Source organism: Mastigoproctus giganteus, chromosome 11 (genome assembly GCF_048544385.1).
Source record: "Mastigoproctus giganteus isolate SK-2022 chromosome 11, ASM4854438v1, whole genome shotgun sequence".
NCBI classification, from domain to species: domain Eukaryota; kingdom Metazoa; phylum Arthropoda; class Arachnida; order Uropygi; family Thelyphonidae; genus Mastigoproctus; species Mastigoproctus giganteus.
The window spans coordinates 108,733,735-108,746,137 of NC_143585.1; the positions used below are offsets into that span (position 1 = coordinate 108,733,735).

Consider the following 12,403-nt stretch of genomic DNA (forward strand, 5'->3'; position numbering starts at 1 on the left):
ATAAATTAAGTAACACTACTTTACATTTCATATTAAACTGTTCTTTTTTTCTACAAGTAAAAAAAAAAAAAAAAAAAGGTAAGGTAATCTACATCACTACTTTCTTTTACATAAAAATACTCGTATATATACAAATGTTTAAAATATTCCACCGTGAACCAACTAAGTTGGTTATACCTTATCTTCCATGCATATTTGCTCATTCAAACACTCATACATGCCATGCATTCATTCCACCAATGTCTGTTATATGAAAAGTAATGAACGACTAGTCAAGATTCAATATTTCTGGAATGCACTAATGTTACAAAGGTAATAAAATAAATGATAAAAATATTGATAAAAATGCATTACCATTGAGCAAAATCTGCTTAGCAGTTACAGAGCAAATACTTTTTGAGATAAAAAAGGACCAGAATTGATGTAATAATGTTCATGTCCCTCCCTTCCTTCAGATGAATATGAATGATATGGCTAAGAAAGATTCACACTTAAAAGTATGCTCTCACTACACAAAATTCTATAAAAGGTTATTGTTCATTTGTTGTTCAGTTTCTATACACAATTGTAGAATTATTTTTCATCAGGCATCCATACACAAAAAGTCTAAACGAATGAAGAAAAGGCACTCAAGATATGGTGTGTCTGATTTTCCACGGTTAAGTTTAAATACACATACACCACTCAACTATAGAAGAGGTTCAATCTGGATATCATAAATGCTGAAATAATCTTCACCACTCTTCAACTTCAACGTATCCTCTATGAGGTTTCCAAATCTCTTGCAGTGAAGCAGGGATACTTGCATTTAATTTAATTTATTATGCACAATTTTTTTTTCTACAAACATTTCTTGAATTGATCAACCTTGGCAATGATATGATTTAGTTCTTTCTCTGAATTGTACTGTGATTGAAGGCGGAGGGTGCCATGAGAGTTCTCAAGATTATATTCAATTACTTTCCAATGTTCAAAGAGTTTCAAGGCATTTTTCAATAAATCTGCTCCTACAGATTCTTCTGAAAGAAAAATATTTACATATAAATATGAGAGAGAATAAATCAGTTACCTGATGCTTTTTTAGTATTTGTATTTATTAATTTATTATTAGTATAAAAACAGATACAATACTCAATACATTCTACATTGTATTTCAATATTTGTAGAAGAATAAGGGAAATTTACCTCAATATGATACGTAGAACACTTCCGTAGGACACTCTCCAGAAATTAAAATGAATATAAAATTAACACAAAATGATTACAGTAATAAAATCAATAAATAACAATTAAAAAAGTTTAATGTAAATTTTGAAAAACGACTTTCCTTCCTGAAGCTGACAGGGGCTTTTCGACCATATGCCTTGATCACAGGAATGGAAATAACGGCATGTGTTATCTCCATTCCTGTGATCAAGCCATATGGTCAAAAAGCCACATCAACTACAGGAAGGAGGCATTATCCTGCGATCAAGACATGGTTGAAAATCTCTGTCAGCTTCAGGAAGGAAAGTCATTTTTCAAAATTTACGTTAAACATTTTAAAAAGGCAAAGGCATTAGGCAGGCAAAGGCAGATTATGAGAAATCCTTGGCAAAAGATGCAAAGAAAAACAACAAAGAGTTCTTTACCTATGTAAACTGTAGAAGGAAATGGATGAATCAGATTGGTCCACTGGATATTGACGGTTCAACTGTTGATGATCCTGTTCAGGTGGCTAACAAACTAAATGAGTATTTTGCATCTACATTCACCCATGAGGAGTTATTCAGGGAGGGGAATGCCAGAGGTGAGTTTAACTCTGGCAGTGAGCTAGATGATTTTGTAATAACTGAGAGGAAAGTGGAGGAGAAATTGTTGAAGATAAACATAAAAAAGGCACCCGGGGTGGGTGGGATCTATCCAGTTATATTAAAGGAGGCAGCAAAGTAAGCAAGCAAACCCTTAGCCATAATTATGAGGGCTTCTTTGGACTCAGGGGAGGTACCATGGACTGGAGATGTGCAAATGTGACCCCAATTCACAAAGGAGGATCAAAGGGTAACACAAGTAATTATAGACCTGTTAGTTTAACATCTGTTCCAGGAAAATTAATGAAGGCACTGGTTAAAGAAGCACTGCAGGATCATCTAGACAAGACTTCAGTTATAGCTCGGACACAGCATGGTTTTGTTAAGGGAAAGTCTTGCCTGACCAATTTGATTGGATACTATGATGTAGTCACAAAGGAACTGGATGCAGAGAATAACTTTGATATCATATATTTGGATCTTAGAAAGGCTTTAAATACTGTTGCACATGGAAGATTGTGAACAAATTGGAGCAGTGTGGCATTGGAGGCAAATTGTTGCTATGGATAAAGGGATGGTTGAGTGGGAATCAATGGACACTGCTCATCATGGACTAATGTTATTAGTGGAGCCCCTCAGGGTTCAGTGTTGAGTCCATTGTTGTTTTCTGTATTTATAAATGATACTGATGATGGTATATCAAGCTTAATGTCCAAGTTTGCAGACGATACGAAGGTTGGCAGGGTTGTTAAGGACACTAATGACTACGGTTCAGATTTTTATGTATTATCATATTCATTTTTTGTTTACATAAAGGCATGAAACTTAGTGTTTCCATGTTACATGGTCTGAGGATCGTAAAGAAGTGTGTTTATAATTTCATATTTCATCATATTTTACACATTAGGTCATAATTTCAAAAAATATATATGAAATATCATATTTAATAGCATATTTTATACTTGCTGATATAAAACTTTCATATTTCGTCTTACGATAATTGACAAATTATTTATCAAATTGATTTAAAATATATTTCTAAAAAACCGTGGGAATTTACATTTAATCACTTCACAGTCCAGCGTGGGCAGACACAAGTGCCTAAATCCCAAAGTTATTTTTATTGGCTCTTTACTCACTCACAACGACACATTAGCATAATTTTAGCTACAATTTAAAACTTTACAGTAGTTTCGCCTTATACTGAGTTCAACGAATTATTCATTCAACTTATTTTATACAATAGAAACTTCAGCTGTTGGTGAAATGAAGCCAAAATCGAGCAAAATTTAGACTAGTTTTGAAGGAAGAGCACAATATCAATACAGACGAAATGATGCCTTTCACACTACTATCGTATTGTTCTTTAAGAGTTATCTATGGTGTATCTACACCAATATTATATAGAATCTTAAACTCTTAAATATTATGCCTTGTTGCATTTAGTTTATTTAAGTAAATTAATTAATTACATGGTAATAGATCTATCATAATTTTTATTTTTGGATGCTTCGATATATGGACATTCCAAATTTAATGCTCATGCATATTTAGTTTTTTCATATAAATCGGAAAATAATAAAAATTTTTATAAATAATCTTAAATAAATATATAAATACATTTGTAAGGTTCCGTGTGCAAAAGTATCCCAATTAAAACAGCATAACGTTACTGCTTTGCATGAAGCAAACGTAAGGAGGAGAATTTCAGGGGTGGGTACTACACAACAGCTGCTTACTGCAGAAAACCAAAAAAGACCAGATCCATTCTTTGGCGATTTATGCCAAGCAATGGTTGCCGCAAACATTCCTTGGAACAAAGTGAACAATCTGGTCTTCAAAAGCTTCTTGGAAAAATACTGCTCCCGAAAAATTCCTGATGAATCGACGTTACGGAAAAATTACCTTGAGGACTGCTATAAATCGATATGCTCTCACTGATTTTATTAAATAATTTATTTAATAAAATCCAAAAGACTGAACGCTATGTAGGCTATATTTTAATTAATTAATTTATTTATTTACTTATTACTTGCAGTGTCTAAACAATATTCGCAAAGATATTGGAAGCAGCTGTGTGTGGGGTTCAGTTGATAAAACCACGGATTGTAAAGGATATAGCTAATTTTATTGTTGGAAAGCTTGATTCAGATGAATCATCTAAATCGTATCTCCTTGCATCAAAGGTTCTGGATAAAACTAATCATGCAACTGTTGCTAGATTCACCTTTCGCAGTGATGCATCTATATCATGGCAGCCAGTGCTATTTTGCCATTTTTGAATAAAGTCCCTCTGTACCATTTTGTTTCCTTTGGTATGCTTTTTGCATATGCATATGCAAAATTTCCCAAGTTTTAGAGGAGACGGTCATTGAAGGACTTCCTCCAGCTCCCGATGTAATTAAGGCGTTTAAATTTGCTCCGATCACATCTTGTGATGTTGAGAGGTGATAGAAGGATTGGATACAGGTATCTCAATGAGATGGAAAGTACTTAGCAACTTAAGTGTTAGTAGCCTAGTACCTTAGCCTATACATTTTGGTTTTCATATGTTTAAAAAAAAAATTTTAATGATTATTTTTCAAAAAAAAATTGCAAATTATGATATTTTCATTATATCACTTGTTAGAAATTTTTATAACAAGACATTCTACAACTTTAAAAGAATAAAAAAAGTAAATATCATTTATACGGTACGTAAAGGTAAATTATTTAGTCATATTTAAGGTCATATTTGGTTAAATTTAATAACATATTTTTCATCATGTTTTGACATTTTTAAGGTCATAAAAATCTGAACCCTACTAATGACAGTATACTGCTGCAACAGGATCTAGAAAAGTTGAGCAGATGGGCCGAGAGGTGGCAAATGAAGTTTAACTTTGACAAATGCAAAGTACTACATATGGGAAGCAGTAACCCCAGAGTGGCATTGTGCAGGGCTCAAGGGGTAGAATTTTTTTCAGCCTGGTCTGTACTTGTTAACAGGAGAGACTGCTTCTACAGGGATGGGATACACTTAAATAGAAAGGGTGCAAGAATGTTTGCTGATGCTATCGAGGCAATGTTAGGTGGGTCGGAAAACTGCTAGATTGGGGGGATACAAGGACTAATAGATTAACAGTAGCCACTGGCAGAGGTGAAAGTGATTCTTGCACTGCTTCTATTGGAATGAGCCGCAGCCTGGAAAATAAGATGCAGGATATTTCAGAGACTGCTGGGAATCATTGGGGTACAAGTAAACACATGGGTTGTGTTAGGGTAGCTAAGAAAAAGAACAGGTGCATGTATACTTGTGTGTACACCAATGCTAGGAGTTTAGTAAATAAATTTGATGAATTTGAGGTATTGCTCAAAACATCAAAGGCAGATATTGTGGGGATTTCAGAGACGTGGTGTCACACAGATATAAGAAATGCAGAACTGGAATTTGGGGAGTACAATGTCTACAGAAAGGATAGACAGGATAGGAAGGGAGGAGGGGTTATGCTATTAGTTAAAAAACACATAAAATCCAAGGAAGTGAAGCCAGTCGACATCGCTGGACAGTGCAGTGTCGAGTCAGTTTGGTGTGACATAAGCATTGGGAGATCAAAATTGAGAGTAGGAGTGTGCTATAGGCCTAATGACTCTGATGAGTATAATAAGAAACTGTTCGGAGAAATAGAGTGGGCCAGTAAATCAGAGAGTCTTATAATGGGGGATTTTAATTTCCCAGATATTGACTGGAATTTGGGGGCTGGTCACTCACACAGTAGCAAGGCTTTTGTGGATTTATTGGATGATTGTTTTCTACATCAGCATGTTCGGGAGGCAACTAGAGGGAGTAATACTCTTGATTTGATTATCAGTAGTGAATCTTCATGCATTAAGAATCTGCAGATAAATGAACCACTTGGTGGCAGTGATCACAGTGTGTTGAAGTGGGAGTTACTCAAAGAGGTAACTACCATTAGGGGTAAAGGGAAGGGGTATTGCTTTCGTAAAGGCGACTACAATGGACTAAGACAGTATTTAAATTCTATACAGTGGGATCAACTGATGATATTGCCAACAGCAAATTCAAAATGGGAAGCATTCAAAGAACTTATCGTGGAAGCTACTAGGCTTTACATACCAACTAAGAAATATTGTTCAAGGTTTAGGCCTAAATGGTTGTCAGATGAACTAATGAGGCATATGGCAGAGAAGAAAAATGCATGGGATACATACAAATTAACACGTGACACGGACGCCTATGATAGATACAAGTTGATCTGTAACCAAGTTACAAAGGAGGTTAGGCAGGCGAAGGCAGATTACGAGAGATCCTTGGCAAGGGATGCGAAGAAAAACAGCAAAGAGTTCTTTACTTATGTAAACTCTAGAAGGAAGGGGATGAATCACATTGGTCCACTTGAGATCGATGGGTCAACTGTTGATGACCCTGCTCGGGTAGCTAACAAACTAAATGAATATTTTGCATCGACATTCACACATGAGGAGTTATTCAGCGAGGGGAATGCCAGAGGTGTATTCAACTCTAGCAGTAAGCTAGAGAATCTTGTAATAACTGAGAGCAAAGTGGAGGAGAAATTGTTGAAGATAAACACAAGAAAGGCACCTGGGGTGGATGGGATCTATCCAGTTATATTAAAGGAGGCAGCAAAGGAGGTAAGCAAACCCTTAGCCATAATTATGAGAGCTTCCTTGGACTCAGGGGAGGTACCCATTGACTGGAGATGTGCAAATGTGACCCCAATTCACAAAGGGGGATCAAAGGCTGACACAAGTAATTATAGACCTGTGAGTTTAACTTCTGTTCCCGGAAAATTAATGGAGGCACTGGTGAAAGAAGCACTGCAGGATCATCTAGACAAGACTTCAGTTATAGCTAGGACACAGCATGGTTTTGTTAAGGGGAAGTCTTGCCTGACCAATTTGATTGGATACTATGATGCAGTCACAAAAGAACTGGATGCAGGGAATAACTTTGATATTATATACTTGGATCTTAGAAAGGCTTTTGATACTGTTGCACATGGAAGACTGCTGCACAAATTGGAGCAGTGTGGCATTGGAGGCAAGTTGCTGCTATGGATAAAGGGGTGGTTGAGGGGGAGAAGACAGAGAGTGGTAATCAATGGACACTGCTCATCGTGGACTAATGTTATTAGTGGAGTCCCTCAGGGTTCAGTATTGGGGCCTTTATTGTTTTCTGTATTTATAAATGATATTGATGATGGTATATCAGGCTTAATGTCCAAGTTTGCAGACGATACGAAGGTTGGCAGGGTTGTCAAGGACACTACTGACACTATGCTGCTGCAACAGGATTTGGAAAGGTTGAGCAGATGGGCTTCGAGGTGGCAAATGAAGTTTAACATTGACAAATGTAAAGTACTACATATGGGAAACAGCAACCCCAGAGCAACGTATCAACTCTGTGGTACTACACTGACAGTGGTAGAGAATGAAAGGGACCTGGGGGTGGTTGTGCAGGCAGATATGAAGTTCTCTGAGCAGTGCAGACGAGCTGCAAGAGTAGCTCATGGTGTATTGTCAATGATATATAGGAATTTTTCTAGCAGGGATAAGGAGGTGATTATTCCCTTGTATAAGGCAATGGTCAGGCCACACCTAGAGTACTGTATACAGGCCTGGAGGCCTCATTTCAGGAAGGATGTAGAGCTGCTGGAACGAGTACAGAGAAGGGCAACTAGATTGGTGAATGGGACAAAGGGGTTCTCTTACGAAGAAAGGCTTAAGTTTTGCAAATTACAGTGTCTGGAAACTAGGCACCAGCGGGGTGATCTGATAGAGGTGTACAAAGCCTTGAATGGTTTGAGCATGCTCAATGCTGATGGGATTCTTCCTCTAGCTCAGAAAAATCACCTGAGAGGGCATAAATTCAAATTGAGGAAAGACAGATGTAGGATAGATGTGCGGAAATTTGCCTTTAGCCAGCGGGTGGTTGGTGGGTGGAACAGACTTCCATCCCTTGTCGTGGAAGTTGATAGCTTAAATAAGTTTAAGGCTCAGCTGGACAGGTATTTCGAACGAACAGAGGGGTGAAGTGGAAGTGGTTATTTTTATTTATTTATGTTACTTTTTTTTTTTTTTTTTTTTGGCTGATGCTGCATAAGCTTGCTTTCTTGCATCAAATGCCTCTACTAATGCTAATGCTAATGCTAATGCATATCAACTCTGTGGTACTACACTGACAGTGGTAGAGAATGAAAAGGATCTGGGGGTAATTGTGCAGGCAGATATGAAGTTTTCTGAGCAGTGCAGACGGTCTGCAGGAGTAGCTCATAGTGTCTTGTCAATGATATACAGGAATTTTTCTAGCAGGGATAAGGAGGTGATTATTCCCTTGTATAAGGCAATAGTCAGGCCACACCTTGAGTACTGTATACAGGTCTGGAGGCCTCATTTTAAGAAGGATGTAGAACTGTTGGAACGAGTACAGAGAAGGGCAACAAGATTAGTGAATGGAACAAAGGGTTGCTCTTACGAAGAAAGGTTTAAATTTTCCAAATTACAGTGTCTGGAGACTAGGCACCTGCGAGGTGATCTGATTGAGGTGTAAAAAGCCTTGAATGGTTTGAGCATGCTCAATGCTGATGGAATTCTTCCTCTTGCTCAGAATAATCACCTGAGAGGGCATAAATTCAAATTGAGGAAAGACAGATGTAGGACAGATGTGCAGAAGTTTGCCTTTAGCCAGCGGGTTGTTGATTGGTGGAACAGACTTCCATCGTTTGTTGTGGAAGTTTATAGCCTAAATAAATTTAAGGCTGAGCTGGACAGGTATTTGGAACGAATGGAGGGGTGAAATCGGAGCGTTTTTTTTTTTTGGCTGATGCTGCATAAGCTTGCTTTCTTGCATCATATGCCTCTACTAATGCTAATGCTAATATATATGCTCATTAAAGATCATTTCAAATAACATTTAAAAATATGTTACAAATAAATTAAAAATGTTTAAAATATGTTCTGTTTTAAAATCTTCAAGTAAGTACTGCCATCTGTATTTCTAGGCAAATTCAGATGCAATTTACAACAGATTGTGCCACAAAAATAGATTTTAAAATCTGAAAGGGAGATCATGCCTTTCTGCCATTGTTGTCCAATTCTGGCTGAAATTCTCTGGGAATTCAAATCCAGAAGTCAATGAAACTGAATAAAGTGATACATAAATAGATATAGAAGACAGTATTGCATAGAAAAATAAGTGATCTTTTTAAGAATTTTTTTCAAATTCTTTTACAATTTTCTTAAGCTTTTTTTTTTTTTAATTCGATTTGATTTTTGAAATAAGTTCACTCTAATATTAGGAATCCAAACCAAAATAAGAATGAACTAATATTTAAAACATTTATGTACAAATTTTTCATTTTTATGAATTGTCAAAATTTCAAGGAAAAAAAAAAAAAAAAAAAAAAATCACTGCTCAAAGAGCCTATACAGTATTCATAAACTCATGAAGGAAAAGGGTTAAATTTTGCCATAAAACACAGAAGACGAGAAAAATTATTTTTCATAATTTTACAATAAATAACTCAAAAATATACAGGATGTCTCAAAAATATATCAATATTTTTGAGACACCCTGTATATTTTTGAGTTATTTTTGCGACACCCTGTATCTAAAGGAATGTGAATCGCATAGGAACCCATAACCGGAAAGAGGCACAAGAAGCAGAAATGACACAAGACAGTAATTAGTGGCAAACATTTATTTGACATAATATTAACAATGGAGTACGAGATGGATGCATTTCATGATGTTACAACAGATACTCGAAGGTTCCACCATGAGACGCAATGCATGCTTGACACCGATGCAGCACGGATTGGCGGACATGGTCAAACATACCTGGAGTTTCTTTGACAGTAGCAGCAGCACAGACGAGTCTCGCCACGAGATCCATTTCCGTCTCCACAGGCAATTCATACACGATAGATTTGAAGGCTCTCCAAAGAAAGAAATCAAGGCTTGATAAATCAGGTGAGCCAGGGGGCCAGGCAACGGGTCAACCACAGCCAATCCATCGACGCCCAAAACGCCTGTTCAAATGGTCACAAACACACCTTCCATAATGGGCAGGCACCCCGTCATGTTGAAACCAAATTTTGTGTCTCACATTTGCTGAACATCGTCAAGTAACCCTGGTAGAACTTGTTCGAGAAAGATCCGATATTTGGCAGAGTTCATGCGGGATGGTAACAGGTATGGGCCGATTAAGCAGTCACCGACCATAACCACACATTTATTGCGAAGCGATCTTGTGCCGCATGGGAGCGCACACCGTGTGGGTTGTTGTGAGCCCACACATGAGCATTGTGCTGATTGAATAAGCCTTCCCAAGTGAAATAAACCTCATCCATGAACAAAACATAGGCTGAAAAATTCAAGTCTTGAACACACTTTCTTGGAGAAACTACTGCGCAAAAGCCACACGTGCAGGATGATCTTGGGAGAGCAGTAACTGAACCCTTTGGAGATGAAAGGGGTGTAAGGAATCGTCGTGCCAGACATGCGTACACTGCAACAAGACACTCCTAATGCAGAGGCAACGGCATGTGTGCTGGTAGTACTGGTAGTAGGATTATTCTGGACGGCATTCAACACACTTTCTTACCTGGCAACCCAAAGGTCGCGGGTTCGAATCCCGCCTTGGGCTTGGATCAAAGTACGGAAAAAAAACCTTGCGAGGTGCACTATGGCCACAGAAGCCAATGCACCAATAACTACCAAAAAAAACACACTTTCTTCCATGGTGGGAGTTGGCATTGAACGTGATCTGCCCGCACTACTCCTGTTACCTCTAAATGACCCATAATCGCACAAATTTTGATGCACACGTGCAAACAAACAGTGGTCCGGTACATGTCTGTCTGGGAAGCGTTCTCCATAAATTCGTTGAGTGGCTCGTCCATTGCCCTCTGCTAATCCATACACTAAGTGCATGTGTGCCAGCTCACAGTTCGTATATCGATGCATGCTCTTCGTGCAGCAACTACTGCTTGAATGAGTAAACCAGAAATTTTCCCTCTCGCGAACTGATGAACAGCGCCGTCTAGCGACTTACAGTGACATTTCTGGTTATCGGTTCCTATGCGATTCACATTCCTTTAGATGTTACCTACCTCCCCTAAACGTTTGTACCAATATTTTTGAGACACCCTGTAGTTATACAAGACATCCTGGGCAAGGTCCATAACATTTCTAAGAAAAAAAAGATATATGAATGTGTGGCTGATTTCAACCCATTTTCAAGTTATTTTTTTAAATTTGAAAAGCACAACAAAAGGCATTGTGGAATTGTTGCATAGCCTCCTTGGTCACTAGACCTTACTCCATTAGATTTTTACTTTTGGGGAACTTTCAAAGAGAGGGTTTATGAAAATAAAGTTAAAACTGAGGAGGAATTGTACACACAAATACTTAGTGTTGCAGAAGAATTAAAAGCAAACCAGAACTTTAGATGTGTGTGTCTTGAAATCATAATGCATCTTCACAAATGCTTGGACATTCGTGGACCAAATTTTGAACAGCGAATGCATTAGAATTGATTATTTTTGTATGTAACTACAATTAATATTTGCAATAAACATAATTTTTCTTTATTTTCAATGATTTTATTTAAACCCACAGCTCTGTAAAATTCTGCCTTTTTTTTAAAATCATTCAAAGGCAATATCTCAAAAATGGCAAGATATCAGACATATGTTCCTATGGTTTTTTACTTAGAATCACCCTTAGAACACATTATTAAATTATTACAGACCTTTCCTGGGACATCCTATATATAACTGTACCGAACAATAAAATATATTTAAATTAATTCTTAAAATTAAAAAAAAGAAGAAAAAATGGAAATTGATATTCTTAATTGTCAAAAACAATATTTGCAATTAGCCAATTAAATCATTTTAAAACACTGAGATAATTCATAAAAAGGTTCTGCTGGTAATCAATCATGATAATATAGCAAGCAGAATTTTGTAATAAAATTATAGCATTAGAATGAAACTGTTTAAAAGTCAAATCAGAATTAAAAAAAATAAATAAATCAATATAGCAATTTCTGCTATAAAGACAAAAGTTTGTTGACTGTAATAAATGTATGACTTCCATGGTAGCACATATACCACATTCTGCACAGGTCTGTGCAATAATTTCTTATATTGAAATTTGAAAATTGGTGCCATGATATAATTTTTAATTTTTTTTTTTTTAGTACAGGCAACCCTCATATAACACGGCAGTTAGGTTCCTATAAAATGTTGTGTTGTGCAAAACCGTGCTATATGGGACTAAGAAAAAGTACAAAAAGGGGGATTACATTCCAAAAGCTAACAAAAATAAACTATTTCGTTAACAAAACTAACAAAAATACACCATTCTAGATTTCATGTACCTTCTGCTCTCTTTAAAAAATCAGTAATCTGGGTTTGTTTGCTTCTGTTTGATAAATCTTTGTGAATTTCATCATATGGAACTAAGTATCTTTGCAGCTCCCTTTTGAACTTTGGGCTCCTTTCATTCAGGAATCTGCATTCAAAAAATAAGATTCTAATTGCTCGGTTAACTTGTTGACTTCCCGTATGCTTTTTAGAGTAAA

At 36.8% G+C, this 12,403-nt stretch overlaps 1 protein-coding gene across 1 annotated transcript in view; it reads right to left on the reverse strand.

Annotated features, from left to right (window-relative positions):
• Positions 1–433: 433 nt before the first annotated feature.
• The window catches only part of LOC150078342 (glycerol-3-phosphate acyltransferase 1, mitochondrial-like), a 237,659-nt gene continuing 225,689 nt past the window's right edge, over positions 434–12,403 (reverse strand). The window contains exon 22 of the mRNA XM_090384299.1: positions 434–1,019. Within this exon, the coding sequence (XP_090240425.1) occupies positions 841–1,019 (179 nt within the window). The 3' untranslated portion in view covers positions 434–840. The remainder of the gene's footprint in view (positions 1,020–12,403) is intronic.